Source organism: Nymphalis io, chromosome 4, assembly GCF_905147045.1.
Source record: "Nymphalis io chromosome 4, ilAglIoxx1.1, whole genome shotgun sequence".
NCBI lineage: Eukaryota > Metazoa > Arthropoda > Insecta > Lepidoptera > Nymphalidae > Nymphalis > Nymphalis io.
The window spans coordinates 7959620-7985568 of NC_065891.1; the positions used below are offsets into that span (position 1 = coordinate 7959620).

The 25949-nt window shown below is 29.4% G+C and overlaps 7 protein-coding genes across 8 annotated transcripts; 3 read left to right on the forward strand and 4 right to left on the reverse strand.

The window, feature by feature from the left end:
* Positions 1 to 745: 745 nt before the first annotated feature.
* On the reverse strand, positions 746 to 4179 carry LOC126768186 (probable dolichyl pyrophosphate Glc1Man9GlcNAc2 alpha-1,3-glucosyltransferase). The gene is made up of 8 exons (XM_050486139.1): positions 3955 to 4179; positions 3608 to 3880; positions 3382 to 3529; positions 3001 to 3243; positions 2322 to 2427; positions 2035 to 2233; positions 1556 to 1642; positions 746 to 1306 (listed from the first exon to the last, which is right to left on the reverse strand). The coding sequence occupies exons 1-8, from the start codon at positions 4011 to 4013 to the stop codon at positions 820 to 822; spliced, it is 1602 nt and encodes a 533-aa protein (XP_050342096.1). The 5' UTR covers positions 4014 to 4179; the 3' UTR covers positions 746 to 819.
* Positions 4180 to 4764: 585 nt separating this feature from the next.
* On the forward strand, positions 4765 to 5195 carry LOC126768227 (transmembrane protein 60). The gene has a single exon (XM_050486200.1). It carries the CDS (start codon positions 4788 to 4790, stop codon positions 5193 to 5195), a length of 408 nt encoding a protein of 135 aa, XP_050342157.1. The 5' UTR covers positions 4765 to 4787.
* A 137-nt stretch (positions 5196 to 5332) lies between these two features.
* On the forward strand, positions 5333 to 6655 carry LOC126768216 (uncharacterized). The gene is made up of 3 exons (XM_050486187.1): positions 5333 to 5631; positions 6005 to 6239; positions 6398 to 6655. The coding sequence occupies exons 1-3, from the start codon at positions 5410 to 5412 to the stop codon at positions 6592 to 6594; spliced, it is 654 nt and encodes a 217-aa protein (XP_050342144.1). The 5' UTR covers positions 5333 to 5409; the 3' UTR covers positions 6595 to 6655.
* Positions 6656 to 6865: 210 nt separating this feature from the next.
* On the reverse strand, positions 6866 to 10151 carry LOC126768179 (anaphase-promoting complex subunit 4). The gene is made up of 6 exons (XM_050486130.1): positions 9986 to 10151; positions 9803 to 9906; positions 9267 to 9458; positions 8653 to 9193; positions 8210 to 8409; positions 6866 to 8096 (listed from the first exon to the last, which is right to left on the reverse strand). Exons 1-6 carry the CDS (start codon positions 10092 to 10094, stop codon positions 6882 to 6884), a joined length of 2361 nt encoding a protein of 786 aa, XP_050342087.1. The 5' UTR covers positions 10095 to 10151; the 3' UTR covers positions 6866 to 6881.
* A 1016-nt stretch (positions 10152 to 11167) lies between these two features.
* On the reverse strand, positions 11168 to 13090 carry LOC126768211 (RWD domain-containing protein 2B). Its single transcript, XM_050486181.1, has one exon. It carries the CDS (start codon positions 12227 to 12229, stop codon positions 11396 to 11398), a length of 834 nt encoding a protein of 277 aa, XP_050342138.1. The 5' UTR covers positions 12230 to 13090; the 3' UTR covers positions 11168 to 11395.
* Positions 13091 to 15486: 2396 nt separating this feature from the next.
* On the forward strand, positions 15487 to 19767 carry LOC126768197 (COP9 signalosome complex subunit 3). 2 transcript variants are annotated; one of them, XM_050486157.1, is made up of 10 exons: positions 15487 to 15663; positions 15743 to 15897; positions 16054 to 16150; positions 16290 to 16507; positions 16989 to 17186; positions 17369 to 17521; positions 18339 to 18470; positions 18621 to 18803; positions 19138 to 19245; positions 19575 to 19767. In XM_050486157.1, exons 1-9 carry the CDS (start codon positions 15609 to 15611, stop codon positions 19216 to 19218), a joined length of 1272 nt encoding a protein of 423 aa, XP_050342114.1. In that variant the 5' UTR covers positions 15487 to 15608; the 3' UTR covers positions 19219 to 19245; positions 19575 to 19767. The 2 variants fall into 2 exon arrangements, with proteins under 2 accessions (XP_050342114.1, XP_050342115.1); XM_050486158.1 differs by having other exon boundaries at positions 15500 to 15663; positions 19556 to 19767.
* Positions 19203 to 21458, reverse strand: LOC126768203 (uroporphyrinogen decarboxylase). Its single transcript, XM_050486169.1, has 7 exons — positions 21320 to 21458; positions 20948 to 21235; positions 20613 to 20771; positions 20035 to 20178; positions 19810 to 19965; positions 19573 to 19740; positions 19203 to 19493 (listed from the first exon to the last, which is right to left on the reverse strand). The coding sequence occupies exons 1-7, from the start codon at positions 21335 to 21337 to the stop codon at positions 19350 to 19352; spliced, it is 1077 nt and encodes a 358-aa protein (XP_050342126.1). The 5' UTR covers positions 21338 to 21458; the 3' UTR covers positions 19203 to 19349.
* Between the last annotated feature and the right edge of the window lie 4491 nt (positions 21459 to 25949).

Consider the following 25949-nt stretch of genomic DNA (forward strand, 5'->3'; position numbering starts at 1 on the left):
ATACCCCCCCACCTCACGTGGGGGAAACACATGGAGAAAAAAAAAAAAGAAAGGTGCTAGTGACCTATGCTGCGCCACTGGGACAAGATATATAACGTTTTTAGTGTCTTTGGGCAAGGAAAACACTTACTTCGTACATCTTTTTAAGTTCAACATAATTTAGCAAACAATTTTTTTATTTCTCAATTACATTCGTTATACTTTTAGGTATTACGGCACTGCGAATTGTTAAGGCTTAAACAGATCTTAAATGGTCCATTTACTCTGGAAAATGTTTTTAGAATATTTAACCGACAATATTAATAGTATATTAATGTATTTTTATTTAGTTAGATATAATTATTTTCACTGACGCAGTAGGTAACAATCCATATAGATTTCACTACTTAACAAATGCCAATTCTCGTCTGTTGAAGACAAGGTTTGGACCTTCCATGACAATGTTTCAGCTGTCGTAGAACCGACAACATCGAGAAAGTCCAAGACCGACAAAGTCGAACATTGACCTCAAGTTGCGAAATATTGAAAATACTACATTTTAAGCTTAAAGTCTAATACTCAGCTTCGAATTCGCAATCTTAGCTTTCATTTCAATAAAGACAATATTTTTATTCTAAATAGCGATAAAAATCTTGGTTGTCTATATGAGTATTATTATTTCATTAATTTTAATTATTTTAAATGTATGTAATAAAATCATTCCATTACACAGTACGCGTATTTTTTCATTAATTAAAAAGACAAGTAAATATAAATGATATTTATTTCAATATATTATAATAAAATTAACATGTATGAAATAATAATATTTGGTATAACTTATGTAAGTTTTTTTTCATATTGTGCCGACCTACTTGTTATTAAAGTAGGAACTCTACTCAAATTGAATGTAAGAAAATAGTAGTAAAACGAGAACCAGAAATGACACAATCCTAATGCACAGTAAACTGAAGTTATCATTAGAGGCAGGAAAGGTAAAGTTTTATCAAGTCCCAAAAATGTGTGTAAGGAATTCTCATAAATACATAATACCATAAATCCATACAAATACAGAGACTGAAGTCTTGTCAGGCCAGGCAGAAGCATGAAACCCCTTTTCTTTTGATTTTTAACAATTTTTTGAAACCTCATCTGTTCATATAACATTGGTAAATAACAAAATGCAAAAGCCATATGAGTTAAAAGCATAAATAATTTTATAGAAAGCAAATTTTTTGGGTACAATAAAGGAAACAATGAGTAGTGTCCAGCCGTAGATAAAAACAAAAATAAATTGCAATCAACATCACCCAGAACGCTGAGAAAACTGAAACAAATATAATTCTTATTATATATATGTCTTCATATTACAAGCATTTTATTACTGTTTAACTGGTTTTTGTTTATTTTGAATTGTAAAGTAGAATTTTTTAAACAGTGTGTAAAAGAATGTAACAAATAATGTTTCTTTTTTTATAATTATTTAATTAAATGAGTCAATTAATAATAATTGTCTACTTTTTATTATTCTTATTCTTAATGATAATGAAAAACTGGGAAATGAGGAACTGCATACCTGAGAGGGATTAAGATCATTAGTATAGCTTTTTCATGCACATGCCATCCAAACATAAATGCACACGTAGCACACAATGTTAAACATCTGAAAACCAACAAAAACATTTTGTTAGAAATTAACTTTTTAATTCATTAAGTGAACAAAGACCTGAATTATATTTATTATTATTATTTATTCAGAAAATAATCTTACCTTCAAATAGAATTAGGCTAAGATTATCCATAATCTTATAGATTAATGATATCAGGGTATACAATCAAATAAAATTCTGTTGAAATGGGAATTAGCTCTATCATAAACTAAGCCACTAACCTTTATATACAAAATAGAATAATACTATTTATATGTAATAGTTCATATTTTCTTATTTACAAATTTTATAGAACACACATTCATATATAACAATCTATTAAAAGTATCATTTAAGATATACAAAATAACTTTTATTAAGTGTTACTTTATAAAATATCATGTACCTAACAAAACTCAGGCCTCTATATCCTCTATCAGCTCCCAGGTGCCACAATTTGATTAGAGCAGGAATCATTGAAACAGCAGTGATTACAAAGGTAACACTTGGTGTTATTGTTGGCAGCACTGCAAACTCATATTCTTGTACTAATCCACCCGTCATTAAAGCCTCTGTTGTTGCAACAGGGATCCCAAATTTTATACCTGTAATTTATTTTTATATTTACTTTGAGATATTTAATTTATTACACTTAACTCTATAAAGTTATTTTTCTTTAGGATTATTACTTACATAACTTTTGTAAAATTTTATCAGTAAAGCTGTATAGAGCCCAAAAATTTGGAGCCCAATAGGCATGGCACAATCCTCTTTTAAATGGGAACAGTCTTGAAAAAACCTTAAAATTATTTAAATTTTGTGAAAACATCTAATATATAACTGAAAATAAAACAAAGTGGTGTATCATAAGTATCCATCGTCACATATATAGTATTAACTGCCTCGTTAGTCTAGTGGCTTGATGTAAGGCCGTAGACCCGGAAGCCCTAGGTTCAATTCCCAGGTCGGACCAATTAGAAGTTATTGAGTTTTTCTATTAGAAAATTCGCAGTAGCATCCCGAGTCCGGAAGTTGGCAGTGTGTACACTCCCGTTCCTCAGAAAGTACATAAAGCCATTGGTCCTGTACCTGAACTCTTTCCGGTCGTGTCGGATTGCCGTCCCATTGGATTATGAGAGTGAGGGAAGAGAAAGTGCACCTGTGTTTGCACACACACTTGTGAACTATAATATCTCCTGTGCAGTTGGCTAAATTGGTATGGAGGACATTATTATAATGTGTTAAATTAAACTTGAGCCAAAAGTATACAAAAAAATCAGTTTTTATTATTTATTTATTGCTATTATAAATATTTATGAGGTAAAAACATAAAACAATTTAATACAATAATATTTAAAAAAAACTTAAATACCTGTGGTAATTGATCAATAAATGGTCCAAATGACAAACAAAACACTGATATAACAGTTAAAGCCAGTTTTATAAGATTTGTCAGTGAAAATGAATACCAGGGTGTATGAACACCATCATTAGAGGATACTGTGAAGCAGTACGCTCTTAACATATGGACCACATAGACAGGTGCCACATACAAAAATATGTGTTTAAAATTAAGTAGCACTGCAAACCAAAATGCTGCAAATATGAAGTTGCTCTGGAAAAATTAAAAAGATTAATAAATAAAAATATATTCCAGAACTACTGTATAAAATATTTTTATACATTAATCTTTAATAATAAAAAATCTAATTATAAAATTTAAGCCACAATGTTATTCATATAACATACTTACTGTTATTATGTTTGATATAGACAATAATAGAATTCCAAATAGAAATCCATTGTACTGAAAGTGAATGTGGTCAACCATCAGAAGCCCAGGATTAGTAATAAGAAGTAAAAAGATAAGGGAAGTGCTATCGCTTAAAAGTTCTGAACAACTGAAAATAAAGTTTATTTTTATAAATGTTTATTACAGATATAAAGTTTACTTTATTATTAAAATATGTTGCACAGACCTTTTAGCTCCATATATGTAAACCAAATCCAAGATAATAACAGATAATCTTTGAAATAAAACAGTCATATCTGAAGCATAGTTTAAATTTTCTAATTTCACCATCTCCGGATCAAAAACTTTTGCTATATGAGAAAGTCCATACTCCAGCCAAGCAAAAAATGGTGGATAGTCTAGAGTCCATTCCGAAGTCTCGTCATAATACCATCGATCGATTGTAAGGTTATGTGTAACAGCAAGCCAATTTCTATGCACTTCAAAATCTGTAGACCGACTGCGAAGATAATAATTAAATTGAAAAGGACTACAAAATGTTATTATGTTAGCTAGACCAGTTTTATTACTTACTACAGTGGCATAAAAAATACTTTTACTGCCGTTACCATTAGTGATACTTCGATCATCATTTTAATGCTTCGGTCTCTGATGATATATAGTGAATAAAATTCTATAAGATCTCAACCTCTTAATGCAGCAGTTATAATAAATTTGGAAGATTTCAATGTCATTATAATTTAAGAAATAATCTTTAAAATCGCATAAAAATAATGCAAGTGCATACTGCAACTACCGATTAGCATTTTCAATTCAATAATCAATTTGATTAGACATTGACATTTACAATTAACAGTTTGACATAATAAAAATAATGATTTTACGAATGCTCTAATTCACGTCAACTTTATTCATTTTTAATCTAATGATACTATTGTAAGTAATAATCGTTTAATAGAAAAACATCAGAACACTATGAATAAATTTATATAATATTATGAATTTTCTTCAACAAAACATAAAAATGCCTGTACTTCTGTTTTTTAACATAAGTATTTTAAAAATGATTTAATTTGTACATTCAAGTATGTTCTTTCCCTAATCAACTTTTTTTGCTACCTAAATAATTATTGATGACCTTCGATAAGTTAAAAAAAATGTTTTGTAGCACGCATAGACCTTACTTCAAGAGAGGTATAAAAAGATTTTAAAAAATAGTGTGTGACCAAATCATGAATGACAACTAACATACGTCAGTTTGAAATTGGCATATTACGTTATTTATATTTACCATATAAAGCTAAAGAAATATATTATATTTTTATTCTCATTGCAAATCAAATTTGACTACAACTACATATAATTAATTATTTTATTAAATAATTCATATTTTCGTAGTAGTAAGAATGGCGATACTGCATAGGGCTTTGTTTACATGGTTTATTTTTTTAGTTTTCTTAATTTTGCTATGTTTGAGATTAGAATCAAGAACTCATTGGAATTGGTTTATAGTATTTATTCCCATGTGGGTGTACGACAGTATTTTACTAATTTACGTTTTATTTCATATGATATCTCATTGTCGAAACGGTATCGAAAGATTTAAAGGAACGATCAATAAAAATGTTTGGTACATAGCAGCTATAGGGCTCAAAATGGCTGCACAAATCATAATTTGTATTAAATTGGAATATACAAAACTTAATTTGCCAATATATGTAGTAATGGCCCCTATTTGGATGTTGCTACCAGTGCTTTGTGTTAAAGTTTTCATGCATCTCATAAAGATTTCAAGTAGAAGCAGTAGATATTAAATAATCTATATTTAGGCTTAAGCCCACTACTTTATTTTGTGAAGTATTATTACAAATATTTGGTGGGAACATGTGACTATGAGATAATTTTAAACTTGGCACTCATCCATTGACATTCTCCGTTAGTTTGCATAGTCATGACAAATCATTGGCTCTATTAGAATTTAGAAGGTGCAGTGATATAACATACCATTAAAAGAAGAAAAACTTAAAAATGCCATCCATAGCAGAAAACATTGCTGATATTAAAAGTACTGTAGTTACTGAGGTTCCTGCAGGTTCAACGGTGGTTTTAAACTGTGATAGTAATGATTTTGATCATAATTTTATGTTCTGGCTCATGGATTCCCACCCTTTAAAAATAATTGGCCCAGAGACAACTTTTGATGAAAAAAAATATAAATATGAAGTATTATCTGGAAAGCTACACATAAATGTAAGTACTAATGCTGTGATTTTTCAAATAAATGTAAGGCATTGTTTAAAATCTAAATTATCATAGATTAGCTAAATTTGTTTTTAATTTCTATGGTAATAATAATAAAAATACTTAAAAAGTAATGTAAGATTTTATTTGATTGATTGATTAGTAGGAAAAAAGTATAGTTACAGTTATGAAATATAAAATATAGTAAAAAAAAATTTAAACCTTTAATTTATATCAAACTTGCTAACTTAACTCAACGTTTTAATGGAAATAATAGCTTAAAAATAAAACATCAACAAAATAACTAATAAAAAAACAAGTTATAAGATTTACTTCTATTTTGAGAAATACATGGTAAATTTAATAAATTTTTAATTTTCAGAGTGTGTCACCAACTGAGTCTGGTTATTATAAATGCTTTTCAAAGAAGCTTGATGGTGTTGGTGTTACAGTAGGGGAAGTGGAGATGATAGTTCATGGATCAACATTCACAGCAGCAGATGCAATAAAATTGGCAGCCATTGTAATCTCCATACTAGTACTGATAGCATGTGCTGTTATATACTTTAGGTTGAGAAAAGAATGGAATAAATATGATGGCCGTACAGTTGTACCAGGTAAATAGTTTCACACAGGACACAACTTTTATTAAATTTGATGGTGTAGAAATTACATTATAAATATACTTTATTATATCATAGATTATTGATATAACTTTTTGAAAATATGATGAATGTTAAGTTTAAATTTTATGCTAAATTCTTTACTTATTTAGTTGAAGAAGATGAAGAGGATGGTGATGAAATATATAACCGCACTACAACTGCTATCAGTCAACCAGCACCAGGTCCAAGTAGGAACCAGTCATCAGAACATCTTCTATATGGTATAGATAACCAGGGCCTAGACACGGATTTTAATTCTGTCTTTGAAAATATACAAATAAAAACACCAAGTCCAAGTTTAATCTAAATATTATTTCCAATTGTAAGCTGTCTGTGAGTCTACATATTATGTATATAGTTTTATATATTAAGAAATAAAAATAACATAATAATTATTAATTAAAGTTTGGATAACTAAAAATAAATAGAGGTAAAGTTAGACTAGATCCTAGTTGTTATGATTCAAATATTTTATCAGTAATTAATTTTCTTGCATTCTTTAAAACTTAAGTATTTTTTGTAGATCAATTATTGTAAATAGGGGTAAATAATATAAATTAAATATTCTTTTGCATAGAATTGTGTTTTATTGAATTAAAATGGAATGTCTTGAACATTATGCTTATCAGGTGTGCTTTGATTTTCACTAGTATTTTTGCCTTGTGAAAGAGGTGTTGTGTCAAAAGTCTCATCATCCTCATCTTCTCCATTAATTTCCATTTCAAACACTCTAACCTTCCTGTGACTGTTTGACAAAACAACAGCCACTTTACGACCACCAGATACAGCAATACGAAAACCGTCCATTTTATCAAGGACCTTGTAAACACTATTATCTAATTGTGGTGATATATTTTTCCTTACAACTTTCTCATTAAAAACTAATGACTTTGATTTCATATTAAATTCACTTGAATTCTCTAAAACAATTTTGAGTGGAACTTGAATAAAAATTGTACAATCTTCTATATTTGGGTGATTCACTAGAACTGATAAATATTCTGATGAATAAAATTGTAGATCAAGAATTGAAAGATCTCGCTCGGGTATATCAGTGTTATCACGCAGTAAACAAGATGAAATAGAAAACTTGGAAGCTGTGGCTATGCAAATTCTATCCTTGATATTTACAGACATGAATTTTATTCCTTCTGTCATATGTTCACTGTCAGTGAATGCCATCATGAATCTCTCCTCAGTAGCATCAAATATCTGTGATATCCTTAAATGTTCTTTTGGTAATTTGTTTTGATATTCATATAGTTTAAGGTTGTATAATACAGAGAAATATTTGGCTACATCCTTAATTCTAACATCAAATATTTTACCCACAGATATTTTTAAGTGATTCTGCTGTTGCACCAACGAAAACTTTTTAAATTCTAGCATGGAAAAGATTGTATCATTCTCCTTTAATAGACATGAATTTTCTTTAAGAAATTTATGCCATGGATTGTCTTCATCATCTGGTAGTATTGTTAAATCTTCATCCAACAAATATTGACCCAACCTTTCTAAGTTAAATTTAACGGGTCTCTCTGTTGGACTATCATTGTTTTCTTCATGAACATTATCAAAATTATACAAAAATTCTGCAATATGTGTAAGCTCTTGTTGGGTTATTTTTACAATTTCACTGGATGTTTGCTCATCCAGTAATCGAACAATTACAACAAAAAGCCATCTAAAGAAAGCTTTATAATTGCGCATTGATACATCAATTACTTGTTGCAATTCAAGACATTTATTCAAAAAGGCACAAGAAGCTCTTATTGCTTCTGTCACCACTTTCTCTTCTAAACACAAAACCTTAAAAAATGCACACATTTTAATTTCTTGAATAAAATATATTTGAGAAATATATATTTTTTTAATATGGATACATCATAAGTAACTGTTAAAATGAAATAAGAAATAAATACCTTATATCTATCCGGTATTCTGGTTAAACCTCTTAATTCTGCTAGATGATATGTAACACTCTGCCCAATAATATTTAACTGTCTTAAAACTAACTTTTGTATAGTTGAATAACTCAACTCAACTGAATTGCCAAATTTCTTTAAGCCTTTGGCTGTTAATTCTTGGAGCAGAAACACTTCTAATTCATCCGATGGAACTCCTGAAAATTTATGTTAATACAGTAAGAACCCATTGATTTTCATACCCTAGATAAAAACATTTTGAAGTAAATAAAGGTAAGGAGTTAAAAATGGATATGGTATAACAGCATTGTTAAATAAACCAACAAAAGTGTATTTATAACATTTTAGTTAAAAGCTGACTAATGAAATATCTTTGCAGCCTACTCTATGGATATACCAAATGTGAAATCCTTGCATTTAATAGTAAATGTGGTCTTTACCTAACATTAGTAGTTCAAGCAAATCTGCCGATACTCCACCCTCTGCTACTGAAGACGCATAATATGCCATTTTAGTATCCATCTCTAATAATATATGTTCCCAAGCTTCTGTTATTGAAATCATTGTTCTATCCAAATTTGTCAACAATGAACCAATTTGCCCATGTTTAGTTGCAACCGTAAACAGTTCTTCAGCATAAGCTGATAATACACTTGTATTTACAAGAGACAAACTAATATTATTAGTGGTTTTGTCCAAGTACAATACTTGCATAACACTAAAATCTTCTGATAAATTTATATCAAGTATTTTATATTCTCCATAATCATCCTTAGTAATGTGAGACAGATGTATGGTTCCATATGGATATCTACCAAAAACACTCATATAAATATTTCCACTGCCATATGCAATCATTAACATACTCAATTGAGTTTGATCTATGGTATTATGACAACTTTTTATATTATCCTCTACACCTTGATTTTTGTATGTATTACTAGGCGAAGGAGGATTTGGCAGAAAGATGGATGGATCATCCTGAAAGTTTATTGAATTGTTAGGTTACAATAAAATTCAGTCTATAATTAAATTCTCAAACTATATAACCTACATATACATTATATTCCAAAGCACTTTCTAAATTTCCTGATTTAACAGCCCAAGTAATACAAGGAATTCCATAATTATTTGCCATATACAATTCTTCAGATGTTTCATAAGTAAAGTCATACTTGTCAATAATTTCTTTATCTTCAATATCTATTATGCAAACAATACCAGAGTTGTAACCAATAGCTAATGCCTAAAAAAGAATTAACCCATTAAAATCAAATTATAATACACCAACATTAGCACCAACATATAACATAAAATAACTACATAACTAGGATATATATGTTACAAATAAATGCTTTTGCAAGGTCTTTCAAATAATTTAGTATTGAAAATTAATTACATGTTACATACATTGAACCCATAGTTTTAAATTTTATAATTGTTTGCAATTTATAATATCTATTATAATTCTACATACTTTTAATAGTCATATTTCAGAAGGCCTAATTGTGAACCTCTTGGACCCTAACCTGGGGCAACAACATACAGTTACCTCAACATTACATTAGTTTCAGTATTAATTTATTTTACCTTGCCATCAGGTCTCCATGCCATTGAATCAACCATTACATTATCTTTGGGAGGTGGTAAATTCCAAACTTTTTGCCAGTGAAGCCTATGCACCTGGACTTCTCCTGTAAAGGTAACATATAAACAAAAAAGTTATATATATTGATTATACAGTATAAACAGGAGTAATATATATTATATTACCTTTAAAATTGCTAAGAGCTAATAAATCAAGACGATTACTCCAAACCATAAGATCTACTTGATTTGCAACATGCTTCTCTTCCATTTGTCGCATTCCACAATGAAACATTTTGTGAAGATTATATGATTTTTTATTTAATAAGTAATTATTTAAAAAGTGATGATGACAGTTTTAAGGATTAAGTTCTTTACAGCCTTCAAATTTTTCTTTAAACAAGAACTTATAATTTTAAATAAAGATAGAATTTATAGTAAAATTATTTTGGATTTGCCTAAATCAATAATAAATGATTTAATTTCTGGACTGGAATATGTACAAAACACTAAAGAAAACCGAAAAGACTTCAAATTGTATTCTTAATACAAAAGCGAAAAAAAAGTACTCAATCTGTGATAAAAACAGAATAAATTATTTACACATCCACTTAAAATATAATAATTAATGATAAATATGATTTTTCCTTTCTTTAACCGGTAAAGTATATGTAATATATCTAGTAGGTATCTAAATCTAATTTAGTATTTTAAAATTTACGACATGTCAATTGTCATGTATGAGTACTATGAATATGACATTTGACATTCATATTGGCGTCAACTTTTATAATTCAATACTTTCTTTTTGGATAAGGTACCATAGTCTTTTCAGTTTATTTAACCTAATGAAATATATTGTAACTTAGACAAAAAATATTGTATAAAATCTTGCCATTGTACAAATTTGCAAGACATCCAAGATCGAAAGTTCGCTCATAAAATTATACGTTTTTCATAATATGTTTAATGCATTCTGAAATGTTAGCAATGAAGATAAAAATATAGGTGAAATAATAAAATATAGTACATTATCAATAAATAGACGCCAGTGATATTTTGTTTTTATAAAAAAAATATTGCCTAGTTCAAAAAATAATTCAAAGTAAGTTTATAGTTTTGTTAATTACTATAAATAATTTACTAAAAATTAATAAATCAAAATTTGTAGCGAGTCAAACTCAAAGCAAAATGCAGAAAACCAACTGCTCTATCAACAAAAATAAGTAGTTGATGAAGAAACCATAGAAAGTCATAGAGCTTATTTCAGTTCATTTGCTTCCTCACAAGGAGTGGTCATAGTATATGGAATAAAACTGAAAGTACATTATTTCTTGACTAACTATAGTAAGTAAAATTTTAAACTCGTATTGAACCCACTGTTGGTTTTTAGTTGTCTTATCAGGATTGGAGTGAAACTGTATATATATAATATTTTGCAAATTCAATGAGTTGTACCTCCAATTTCTTAACAATTGTGTGTGTTTTATTTTATTAAAATAATAAATTACATGAGTTGTAAAAATAGGATGATTTGTATTGTGTTATATGTGAGGCTAAATAAATATATTTAAAATTGTTGATATTTTATTTACATTAGGTATTGGTATTATTTAACCCAAACAGTTCATTAAATACTTTTGATAAACCAAATGCTTCTAAATATTTTGAAAAGCTGCTCATATCAACATGCATTTCCTCAAAGTTTTTAAACTTTTGAACCATATTTTTCTCAGTTATATCAAAGGTTTCTGTTTTTCTTATTACAATTTTCTTCCAACTCATGGATTTTATGATTTTCCACCATTCTTGGCAATCACATTCAAGACCTTCTACACATATAACACCAGGCTTTCCTGATAAACAAAATCCTGTTAACTTATATTCTCTGGCCATTTTCACTATCTCCTCTCTCTTTTTCTTGTTATAAATATGATGTGAATAAATCCACAATCTTGAAAATTTACATTTGTCATTGGTTGCATTAGACACTGGACTTTTTACTGTATTTAATTTATTTTTATACTGATCTATGTTTTCTTGAACCCATGAAAATGCTGTGTACAAACACTGCTCTCCAAGGTGGTTATTTTTAATATAGTTTGTGAGATCAGAGTTTATACCTGATTCTTGTTGCCGATTTAATTGATTACACCTAATATAAATGTCTGGTTCTTCTTGTGGATAAAAGCTTGGTAAATTAACAGATATTTCTAATTTTAAGCTATCTATCGCAAGATTTAAAGTAAAGTCTAAATGGTTAGGTGTATATGGAGTTTTATTTTCAACAAAATGTTGTATATCTTTTAATGCATTAACATCAGTCAGGATGATGTCTTCATTATAAATAGAAGTTAAAACTTCAATTTCACTTATTTGTTGCATTAAACAATTCATTAATGTTGACTTTAATGTTTCTTCAGATTCCATATTTCTATAGGTTATTTTATTTTGCCTTTTGAAAAAAATAAATTTTTGGTTACTTGCTTGTAACTTGCGAATAAGATAAGTATTTAATTTGCAGTTTCGTTATAACCTCGCATCTACGTTTAGTTATTAACAGATACTTATATGTTATGTATATATTTCAACTTTAATAAATGATAATTTAAATTATTTAATATTATTTTTGTACTTATCAAATATTAGGAAAACAATTTATTTTTATTTTGTTTTCTCTTTTGTCTTCAATCTTCCAAATTACTCTGAACTCTATGAATTTAAAATACGTTGATTTTTAACTAGGTGCAAAACTAATTTATGATAAGACATTAAAGGTTTACGAGGTTAAATAACACGTTAATGTTCACAACACGCACTTTTGACACCATGTATTATAGTTATTATTGGTCTTCGTCTTTCCTGCCCCAACGACCCGTCCGTAGCAACTGACACCAAAACAGAATACCGCAGTCATAAGGGCACAGCCCTTGAAACTGCCATCACCAGACCCCAACAGGGGGATGAGTGAGGTAACCGTACTACCTTGCTCACACGCACGCACGTGACGAGGCTCGCATCCTTGAGGCGGACAGTGCTTTTTGGGATATATAATAATAGTGTTTATATTATTATAAATCCCAAAAACCACTATTTATTTGATCACAAACTTCATTTAAAATTCAAATTATTGTAGAATTGTGAATTTGACTGCCTTGTTGGTCTTGATGTAAGGCCGCAGACCCGGAGGTCGTGGGATCGATTCCCAGGTCGGGCCAAAAAAAAAGTTATTGGTTTTTTTCTGTCACAAAATTCTTAGTAGTAGCCGTAGACAGAGAAACAAATAGACCAAGGGGCCGTAGAACCGCGATTAAGACAGAGATAGTTTGTAAATGCACAGTGTAATGCTGCCATAGTAACTGCATTCCCTGTTTTGGGAGATACATAATTTTCAGGATTTAATTAAAACAGAATGAGGTTATTAAATTTTACTTTTTAATAATTGTTATACATTTTTTTAATTTTGTTTTCTAACTACTCCAAAAAACCGTTGCATTATTTGTTTTTGTTTCCGTTGTCAATAGTACTTCAGTATCATTATATGGTACTGTATTAGCATTCTCCTCAGATGTTGAAATCTAAAACACTCAATTAAATTATTAATATAGAATGGTTGCCACATATATTTCTATGTTATTATGAATTCATGGAGAATGTTAAATAATGTTGTCATTAGGAAATTATAAATAGGAAAAAGAAAAAATTAAAATAACATATTTACGTATAACGATGCACTTTAGGTTATTATTGGACTTCGTGTTTATTTGTTTACATTGTCGACGAGTCGATATTTTTTTTCGAAAATGGGGACATTTTTTTAGCTTATGCTAGCAGCACTTACATGATATATAATTATAGGTTATGAATGATAAAAACTGGTAAATCCTATTATCTTCAGGATTTTAATGCAATATAAGGTTCCGTCACGCTGTGGCCTAAATAACCATCACTGAGAAACTATATTTAGAGACAAAACCGTCGTACTTACGCGTGAAAACATACGTCGGCAATTTTCTTCTTACTATCGCTTTAACATTAAATAATACGACAATGCACCATTGTATCACCTTCGATATTATATAAGGATTATTTCTTGGTCTTTTCACTGGTATAAAAAAATTGAAACATAAAAATAAGCAATAATTGAACAATAAACGCACATTGTGCGTTCATTGTGTTCATTGTGTTTCGCTACTTGATTAGCGAAACAAACACAAAAAACTAGTTACGCGATAAGGGACAAAAGATTTGATAATTCTATCTCTATCTTTCTTGTGTAAGTGAGAAGGAAATCGTCATTGCGTTTATTAGTTTCTCTGTCTACGGTAGCAGCCCAGAGTGAGGAAGTTAGAAGTGTGTACACTCCCGTGCCTCGGAAAGCACGTAAAGCCGTTGGTCCTGCGTCTGAACTTCGATCTTTCCGGTCGTGTCGGATTGCCGTCCCATCGGATTATGAGAGTTAGGGAATAGAGAGTACACCTGTGTTTGCGCACACACTTGTGCACTATATCTCCTGCGTGGTTGGCCTCTCTCTTGAGATTGGCCGCCGTAGCCGGAGTCGGTCTGGGGGACATTATTATTATTATTATTGTAGAATAATTTTGATCAACACTTATAGCGTACGTAACAATATACGACTTGCAACGTTTTACATATTTTTTTGCAATATCTGATATAGTATATTTTAATATACCATATGTTTTTAATAGGATTAAATCTGAATGATAAAGAGCAAGCATATGTAGTGCAACCATGATCATTTAATTTGTCATTATAAATTTTGATTGACTAAAAACATAACATAAGTAAAATTTCAATTATATATGTTCATACCAGAGTTTTAGGAACAATACGTTCCGATGTTCTGGACATTTAAAAAAATATTTGTAAAAAGCTTAAATAAAACATAGAACAAAAATATTAATTGGAGCAACTTTCCTAATGACTTCAGATCTGTGGCAACATAACTGAACTAGCTGATGCTCTTGATGGTAGCAGATGCATTAAAAAACATTGATGAAAATAAAGTTATCTAATTCATACGACGTTGTAATGAAAGTATATTTTATGTATATTTTAATGATATTTTAAGCCAAGCGTAACGTATATAATCTACGAGTGTGGGTAAAAATATTATTTTCAATATTACACTATAAACAAAAATATAGGATTATACTACAAGGCTTGAATTTGATATTTGATAAAAATTATTATTTTAAAATCTCACGAAATTTTATAATAGTAATATCCTGGGATACTATTGACAAAAGACCATCTGATTCCAAATTAAGCATAGCTCGTACTATGGAAACCAGACAATTTATATACTACTTTTTTTTTGTAAATACATACTTATATAGATAATTACACCTAGACTTAGGACAAACGGATATGTTTATACACAAAAATGTCTCTTCTCGGAGAAATCGAGCCCACGACCTGCGGCGCGAAAGGCAAGTATCTACCCACCACGACAACCGGCTCGTCAAATTGGCTCGGCTTTATGTGGTTCTATTTCAAATGAAATATGTTTTTAATTTCGTTTTAATAATTAATATTGTTCGAGAACATTTCAATACTCAGAACGTACACAATTATTTACATTATAAATGAAATATGTACATGAATAAATAAATTAATTAAAGATGCCTTCAATGTCAAAAATGTTACTTGTCACATTGAGGGGAGGATTTTATATCCTATTGTCAATGACAATGTCTAAATCATTTTGATTTTGCGACTTGTTCTTTTTTGCATATAATAAATCTGCATAGTATAAATTTTTTAAGGCATATTTGATAAAAATATAATGGCTTCACCGCTGGAACAATTTGTAAATAATGTGAGAACTACTTCGGCCTCGGGTAAATTATATACTATCCTTATATCGAGTGTGTACCGATGTATGATTAAGTTAATACTTATTTATGTTTTGGTTAACAGGCAATTTTCGGGAATTGTGCGATATTATTGGAAAATCTGAAGAGGTATTACATAGAAACAGTTTGCATCTAAACACTGTACTGGAGACTCTAGACATACAGCAACATTCTCTTGGGGTTCTAGCTGTGCTTGTTGCTAAATTCTCCTTACCGCAGGTATTTAATTGCTTTAAAATATCTAATAATTGTATTGTTCTAAATTTATACTTTAATTTTAAGTAAGGAATTCTTACTTTAAACTACTGTTTCAATTATTATCAATTATGCTAAAGTTATTAAAATAAATGTAATAAATTGGTGTTTGAATTCTAGAATAACCCTGATGTGGATAGAACAACAATGTTTCAACAAATCCATGATTTTATTAGCAATTGCAATGGTGAACAAGTTCGCTTCTCTCCAGAGCTTTGTAAGTAACTTTTTAATTTTATTAGTCTTTACTGTAAAATTTTTAACATCACCTTGCAAATTATTAGCTGGTTCTTCTTACATTCATGTCATTTTAGCATTTTATGATTTCATTATAATTATTTAATCAATAATTACAGATGCTGATCTTTGCCATTTACTGACTGATCACCTTGTTGAACTGAAGCAACCTATAAGAGGGATTGAAATTTTAAGAAAAGCCATTAGGAAAATTCAATTATTTGATTCTCAGCTAACTTCCATCCACGCTGACTTGTGTCAATTGTGCCTACTCTCTAAATGTATGAAACCTGCATATGAGTTTTTGGATACTGATGTAACAAGCATTGGTTCAGAGGTAAACTATATTTTGTTTTAAAACAAAACATCAAGTGCTTATCTTAGTTAAATATCAATTTCTTTCTGACAGTTATCATAGATTTTATATTAAGAAGAAAAAGACAAGACATTTACTGCTAGTAGGGTATGTGCAAGCTTGCTGGGTAGGTACCACCCACTCATCAGATATTCTACTGCAAAACAGCAATACATGATATTGTTGTGTTCCGGTTTGAAGGGTGCTTGAGTGTAATTACAGGCATGAGATAAAATATCTTAGTTCCCAAGGTTGGTGGCGCATTGGCAATGTAAGCGATGGTTACCATTTCTTTCAATGCCAATGTCTATGGACAGTGGTGACCACTAATCATCAGGTGGCCCATGTATTCGTCCATCCATCTACCTATTTTATAAAAAAAATTTGTTAAACCAAACACTCCTAAACAATATGTATAGATAATATTTTTTGGTGCCATAATTGAAATTAATTTTGGTTTCAGCTGGGAGGTGTTAATGACTCTAAGCATTTCCTTTTGTACTACTACTATGGCGGAATGATATACACAGCTATGAAAAACTATGATAGAGCGTTGTATTTTTTTGAAGTTGTAGTTACTGTTCCTGCAATGGTTGTTTCACACATAATGTTAGAAGCTTACAAGAAATATATTTTAGTATCATTAATTTTACATGGAAAGGTAATGTAAAATTTTATACAAAAATTAATTAATTTTACTCAATTTTGTGATGTCAACTCAAAAATGTATTATACTTCATAATTACAAATTGAATATTTTATATATTTATACACAACACTTTATATATTTATTAAACAATATTGTTCTATTGTATAGAATTGTATACATTTTACTTAATTCAGATACAACCAGTGCCTAAATACACATCCCAAGTTGTATGTCGTTTTCTCAAACCCCTGTCTATTGCCTACCACGAACTGGCTACTTCTCAACATACAGCTATAAAACATAGAGAAACCTTTGTACGAGACAAGAATATGGGGCTGGTTAATCAGGTGAGAAAGTTTTAGCAAAATAATTGTACACAAAAAGACTATTTTCTTGCAAGTAATACAAAGAATTACAATATTGTTAATTTCTTACTTTTTATTTTGGCTTCTGTTTATATTTCATTAATCTTTGATTTAAGACCATTTATCAGATTTAGAAACGGAATCTTTTTTAATCCTAAGTTAATATAATCAACTAAGTATTCATATAATTATTAAATAGCATAGTATAATAAATTTTCTGACCTACAGAAAAGTAGTCATGTCTCTGTAATTAATGAATGAATAGCTGTAGCATTTAGCTATAGCTATCCTAGCTAAAACAAGCAATGTGTTGAATTGCTTCTTTAAATTTTTTTGCTCATTTGGATGATATTTGACCAAAAACTTTCATACCAGTATTCACGCCAACTGCACAAAGTTTCAACTGGTTGGATAAATGGCGTGAACACTCTTAGAGGACAGAGAACACTTTTTTATAATATATTCTTATTTGAACCCATGGTTTATAACACAAACACTAAACTTTAGAAGCCCTTAGAATTTTTATTGCATGAGATAGATTATTATAGGGAATTCTTCAGAATAAAAAAAAAAAAAAATTGTTTCGATTTTCAGTTTGTACCAATTGTAAAAATAAACAATATCGCGTAGTCGAGGGTTTTTTCGATAAAACATTTATAATTACTATAATACGACTATTTATTCAAGTCATCATAAAACTAAAATATTAGTATAGAAAATGTCATATAAGTATTTTATTTATAATAATCCTTTATGTGATTCTTTTTCCCAAAATAAGAATGTTTTGTTTGTTTTATAGGTATTGAGTTCCATGTATAAAAAGAACATTCAGAGACTTACAAAAACATTTTTAACACTCTCATTAAGTGATGTGGCTTCTCGTGTTCAACTGACTGGACCAGCTCAAGCTGAAAGTTATATTCTCAACATGGTATATTTGATTTTATTATTATTTAGACTGTTTTTATGTAACCATATAGTATTGAACACGGCATATCATGGAACTATTATTTTTAATGTACATATTGTTATTGTTTTTTTTACATTGTGCATATTTTTGCTATTGAGTTTAAAATTACAGATTGAAGAGGGAGAAATTTATGCAATGATAAATCAAAAGGATGGTATGGTTGTATTCCTCGATAGTCCGGAGAAGTATGCATCACCTGAAACTTTATGTGTACTAGAACAACAAATGGCTGCTTGTACTAAGCTCCATCAATATATTCAAGAAATGGATGAGCAAATTCAAGTTAATCCTCAAGTAAATATATATATATATATATATTTTGCTACTAAATATTTCAAATTGTTAGTTTAATATTCTAAATAATATTATAAATGTGAAAGTGAGTTTGTTTGTGTTTATGCTTCATGTCTAAACTACTTAAACAATTATCATGAAATTTTACATACATATTATCAGGGGTACAGTACTAAACTCACTTACTAACTAATTTCAAATGGTTGGTGGGTTTAAAATTTGTTGTATTTAATCTTATGAGTGTTTTGGTCTTATATTATATTTAATTTTTTGTGTCAACTAGTTTTTAATTTATAGCAAGTATATCTTTATATATTATAATATATTTTTTCAGTATGTGAAGAAATCTGTTGGCAGTCATGACGAAGATATGCCAGCGACAAGTCAAAACTCAAAAACTGCTTATTCAATGTAAACATATATTAATTTTAACCACATAATTGTAAGTTTATAATTGTAACAATCCATTAAACAAGTACCATAAAAGTGACCTTTTATTCCCACAAATAAAACAAATAACAATAATAAAACATCCCCTTTAGAAGACTATATAGCTTCATGTACAGATTCTGTGAACGCAGACATACTCTCCAGAGGAGTCTGTGGTGTTATGCCATGACCTAAATTTGCAATATATCTATGTTTACCAAATTTTTGAACCATATCGATAGTTAATTTCTTAATTTCCTCCTGAAAAAAAAAGATGTTGATGCAAATATAACTAACATACTATAATTGATATATATTTACAGGCATTGGCTATACTTACAGGTGTTTTGTATAAATCTTGTGGATCCAGATTTCCCTGCAGTGTAATATGGCTACCTACAATTTTTCTGGCTTCAATGGGATCTACAGTCCAGTCTAATCCAATAGTCTCATATCCCATTTGGGCTTGTATATCTAAGGAATGTCCACCGCCTTTTGCGAACACTGTCTGTAATTAATAAAATGAATAATAACTTGTTGTTTTATTTAATCATAATTTTTTTAAATTAATTCCTACCATAGGGACTTGCTCTATATTTTTTTCTTCCAATTTCTTTTGGACACCTATTCTGATATCTTTTAAGTATGGTGCTGAAAATTCATTGAATTGTTCTCTTGTGAGGTGGTCTGCACTTGATTCAAAAACTTGAAGCAATTGAGCTCCACTTTCCACCTGTATATGATGAATAATTAATAAAAAGCAATTAAAACAAAAAAATCAATTTCATAGTGATTTTAATACCTGCATGACTAAATAGTCCACAATAACTCGAGTTAATAAACTAAGTAGTTTATGAACATCTTTAGAATATTTTTCTAACCAGTCCTTTGTTTTAGACATGGTTTTACTTCCACCACCTTCTATCATGTATCCCATTAAAGTGAACTAAAAAAATTTATTTTGTTAATAAATGAATTTGCCTTCGTATACATAACATTGCACAAGTAACATTACGGTTAGCAAAAATGTTTCAAAGGTTGTGAGATATAAAAAATAAATCTATATCAAATAAAGCCATTTCATGCTCATTCTGTACAAAAGATCGAGTCAAATTACTGCATCGTTTTATGTATCTTTAATAGATATAAAATTTTTCTTTAGATTTTCTCAGATCTACATATTAATTTACACCAAAGATTTTTTGTATGTAAATAAAAATTTTGAGCACTGCTTGCCTGGAAAGTGAAAATGATATTTTGCATTTTCACCTTTATAATCATAGATTATAGCCAATGTTCAGTGTTCACCCTGAATTCATAACTATTAATCATAACATAATTGATATATACAATAATTATTAAAAATCAATTATATCTTACTGGTGCTCCGGTAAAACCAATCAAAGGCACTTTTCCTTCAATTTTGTGCCGAGTCAAAGTAATTGCATCACCTACATATGTAAGTCTTGATACAGCACCTTCCTCTTTAAGTCCATCTATCTCCGATACATTCTGGAGAGGTTGAGGGAAGACAGGACCCTGTAATATTTTTTTAATATTGACATAAATTCTTAATAAGAACCCCTATAGATGTCATAACAATTAATTAACTATTGTGTGTAGTGTACTTTCTTTGAAAGTGTTAACTATAACTAAACAAGATATGATTACAAATTAATTGAACTTAATATATAGTAGTATTTCAGAAGACATACCACACCAGGATGCATTTCCACAGTCATACCTAATGCTTGTGGTATGACAAGAATATCACTGAAAATGATTGATGCATCTAAGTGTTCATAACGTCTCAATGGCTGAAGTGTAACTTCACAAGCAAGTTCAGGTGTCCGACAAACAGTAAAAAAGTCATGTTTAGCTCTTACAGCTTGAAATTCTGGTAAATATCGCCCAGCTTGTCGCATTACCCATACAGGAACTTTATCAACTTCCTTACCACATGCTGCTTTTAGCAACCTATCATTTTTTAAGGGTGGAAAATTCTGAAAATTATATTCATTTATATTTATATCAATATTAATTATTTACTATATAATATATATTGCAAAAAAATATATGTTGCAAACCTTGTTAGTATACTCCATCTTTGTACACGTAAGTAATTGTAATGTAATTATAAACAGTAGAAAGTTAATTATAGCAATGTTTTTATGCTTATCAGTTAGTTTACGATTCACGATTGTTTTTTTACGACTTTCCAGTAGTGTGACATACACCAATTGTCAATGTCAAAATTAAATGTTGGTTGTTACTTAGTATTTCTTTTCCCTACGAAAAGAATGAATTACAAATTACAGCCTCGTCTTTAGTGTGATAAAAAATTAAATTGTTAAATCATTCAACCTTTTTAAGCTAATGTGCATTTGTGTATCTTTCATCAAACTTATATTTTTTCCAGTGATTTTGAGATTGTTTTTAACTTCTTTATTATTCGTAGGTATTAGTATAGTTAATTAATTACAGCATTATTCGCTTAGATTCTATATTTTATGACTATGAATAGATGGATACTAATTTATTAGATACCCTGAATTCTACGATTTCTTGTTATGATATTTTTGTGTTAATATTAGTTTGCATTGTTAGCCATTCTCAAATAATTTTTCAAGTGTGAGCGCAATGCATAAGTACATACTCATTCTGATAATCCGATGAGACGGCAATACGACACAATCGAAGAGTGTAAAGGCGCAGGATCAACAGCTTTGCGTGGTTTTCGATTTTTGAAGCACAATTTAGTATTATCATTGTCAACCTTCAAATTTTAGGTTGCTACTGAGATAATTCTGTTAGGAAAAATTTTATAACTTTTTTCTTATTGGTCCGACCATAGGTTTTAACCGAGGACCTCGATTTCTGCAGCTTTATATAATAGACCTAACCAACGAGACAGCCAATCTGAGTCTTGTATGAGGTTTCTGATATAGTAAGTTAAAGGAAATAGATTTTTTTGAATATTAATACTAATACTTAGAATACTCTCATAATAAATATAAGGCTGGTTTCTAGAATATTTTCATTTGTTCACTTATTAAAAGCTAGGTCTCTCCTGCCTGTGCAATATGTAAAGTTATAAAATAATAATAAAACGTAACATACCTATATTACAGAAGCGGAATTACATATTCTTGTCATCAGTAATAGAATCGATCTTGTTTTTTCTTAAGTAATTAAAGAAAGATTACTTGCTTAACTTATTATATTATTACTGCTTTTCGTCTACAAGCTCGAGAAAATAGATTTATCAAAAATGTAATATGGCAAAATTACCTAAATATTTGGAATTTATTCATATTTAAGGTAGGCTACATTTACCATTCAACATTATATACAAACATATATTTAAAACGCAATGTCCTAAATGCAGAGCTTTAACTATCTACGAAGATTTTTAGATTTTTTTTGTCATTGTCCACCTCAATCTTCATGTTATATATATCATTCGGTTTGATGTGTCATTCTTTCTTGTTCACCATAATGATAGAATATACCTACACATTTTTGTAATTGGCTAGTATATACTTACTTAAAATCAGTTTTACTTATACTGTATAAGTAAAACGGATTTTATATCGAATTGGTCTTTTTTAAAATAGAACACCAAATCAAAGTAACTGATGTAAAGAACACCCTCAGTTACTTTCGAAAATCCAAATAACACATTTGAATACATTCAACAAATCACAAGTCGCGCCAATAATTAATTAATTACTTTACCTTTCTGTCCACTCACCAAATGGTAGTTTTAAGTTAGCGCGTGTCTTTTTGATCCATACAAGAGCGTTGTATCGATCAAGGAATCTCCTAACTATATATTTACCTAATATGTAGGCCGTTTGAAATATTTATCAAGATAATACCTATAACGTTTAGTGAGGTTAAAAGTTAATCCAATAAAAGAATAAAAAATAGATAGGGATGTTAAATATACAAAGTTTGCGAGATGACTCGTCTACCTGCCGTCGCATTTCTATCAGAGTGTAAAAAAAAATACAAATGAGAGGGGTCCACTATAGTTTTTGTTATCCGAACGACACACTGCGACCTATCGCTATAGGTATGGATTTTTTTTGTCAAACCTTTATCCCAGTTGCCTAATAAAGTTCATTCGGTTTATAGGAAAAGAGCTGCAACTTCGTTTCAAAAGAAAGGATTCTACCATTTACTAATACAACGTGCATAATGAAATAAAAATAGACTTTTACTATTTAATTCCAACATTTTTGACAGTATATATCATTATTTAAGTGAAAAATTTTTATAAAAATAATGCGATTCTACGTTTATTATGCGTCATTGACACATTTTATAGTAGGTTTTTATTGCAATCAACAATTAAAATACATAGTAGGACATACTATAAAAGTTAACCGTAATCGCGTAATACATACTTAGCTTATTATTTTTTAACCAATTTGTTAAATTAATTAAAAAAAAAACCTAAATTGAAGTGCATTCAAACAAAGTTGCATCGGTATTTCTCTGAATCAAATATTGCATATACAAGTGAATAGCAACACATAGGGACACAGGTGCCGCTGTGACTTGTGCATTCTTGAGTCGCAGTGGGAGCCCAAAGCCTATAGTAGCATTATGTCACTTATGACAATTATATAAAATCATGCATAATATAATATATAAAGCTGAATTTAAGCTGATTGTTATTTAATGTATTTATATATATGATTTTTTAATTGCTTAATACTTACAATCGGTTGAACTACAATGTAGTTATATATTTAACGTATTTCAATAACATAGTTTGACTTTAATTGACTAATTTACCTATACCTATTTTGATTTGTCTTCAAAAAACCACCACAGATATAGTAGTCTATAATATTTGAGTAATCTTGAACAGATTATATATAAGAAGTAGGTATTTTGTTGTAGGCGCTAGTTTAAACATAATGACGATTTTGTATTACTTTTAAATCATAGTCCAATCATCATACAATGTACTAATATAGAGTTTGAAATGTTGTTGCCTGTATGAATTGCAAGTGATCTGATTTTCATATTTTCAAAATGCGTGCTCATAAATTATATTATAGTAACTCATTTTTTGCTTGAACAGACGCCGAATTACATATAACAAATCTCCTTTTCATTTTAATCACTGTAACAGTAGTGTGGGAATTTCTCTTTTGTTCCAAATTAGAAAAGAAACAATATATTACACGCTATAATTTGGACAGCTCCGTTAGGTTCGCAAAAAAAAATAGCTTTTTATAAAAGGATTCCCGATAATGGTTGGGATTTCTGCAATTCCTTTTTTTGTATATCATTTTTTTCTGAACCGTTATCAAAGTTCGGTGAGCTCAGTAGGGGCGATTTAGACACGAAATGAGATTAAGCTATTTTTTTTCTTAAATTAAGTTTTCGCAAGTCATGGGCTTACTACCTGAACTTTAATATAAACTTGACATCCGTTATTTTGCGTTTCAAATGTATTTCTGCAAATAAAAAAAATAAATAAACATTGACAAAGTCTGTAAAAATATAGCTGCTACTCGATTTTTTTAAGATAAATTGATTAAGGGTATTGTTAAAGGTTTTGGATATGTCTTGCGTCTTTTCTACGACTTATTCACATTCTACAGCACAAATTAAACAAGCTCAACATTTTGTGTCGTAGAACATTGGTATGGAGTGATTCATTAACTTGGAGAGTCAAATTAGGGTTTAATATTATGTAGAGAGATTAGCCCCTAAATTATAACTGTAGTATAGTATTTTACTGTACTATTATAACTTGTAACTTTTTGGTATTAAATAGGCTCCATTCGCGGGTTAAATTGTTTTTTAAGAAAATAATTGAATGAAAAATAAAAATAAAAATTGGCACATGTGTCCACCACAGTGGAGCAGCGTGGCGGTATAAAATCCAAAACCAAACTTTCTTGGCAAAAGAAGAGGCTTTAGAAATGGAACACTTACAATGTTACTTTTTTTAATTAATTGATTCTGATTACTTGACAAGAATAAGCTACGTGCCCGACAGAATAAAAAAAGAGCGTTGTTTTAGAATATCTACGTACCGTTGTATTAAATTTTACAGTTGCAATCTCTATCATCGGTATTTCATACTTGCTAGTGTTTCAGTAGTCGGGTTCAGTCATTCAGGTCAACACTCCAAAAATGGTGTGCAAAAACTTAGTCGAAAACTCGTTGACCCCTGATTTATTTCGTGAGATTATGTGGTCTGCGACCTGCGAACTATGCTTAAAAGCTTTATCAACTGAAGCACGAACATTTTTATATTAGCAACCTATTTTTATTTATGACTTTTTCATAGAAAACGTCTTAAACTATATCTATAATACTTACCAGTATTAACACCGACGTTATTTCTGTTAATATTAAATATAATATAAATACATTTTCTATTTTTTCTGTTTAAAGAAATTTCAGGATTCTTAGTTTTATAATTTTAATCATTATAAATTTTAATAATGGCAAATCATAATGTATGGAATGTTTTTTACTGTTTCTTTTCGTTGTTGTTTATATAGAAAATATTTAAAATATAATTTTACCAAAAAATAATTTAAAGTACCATATTGATAATTGATTGCATGTCGATTGCACGAATGATGTTCATCAAAGATTGTTAGAGGATAAACAAAATTCTATACACTTCGTATCCAAATCCAACTTCCGCTCTAACAAGGCCGCGTGCACAATCTTAAATAA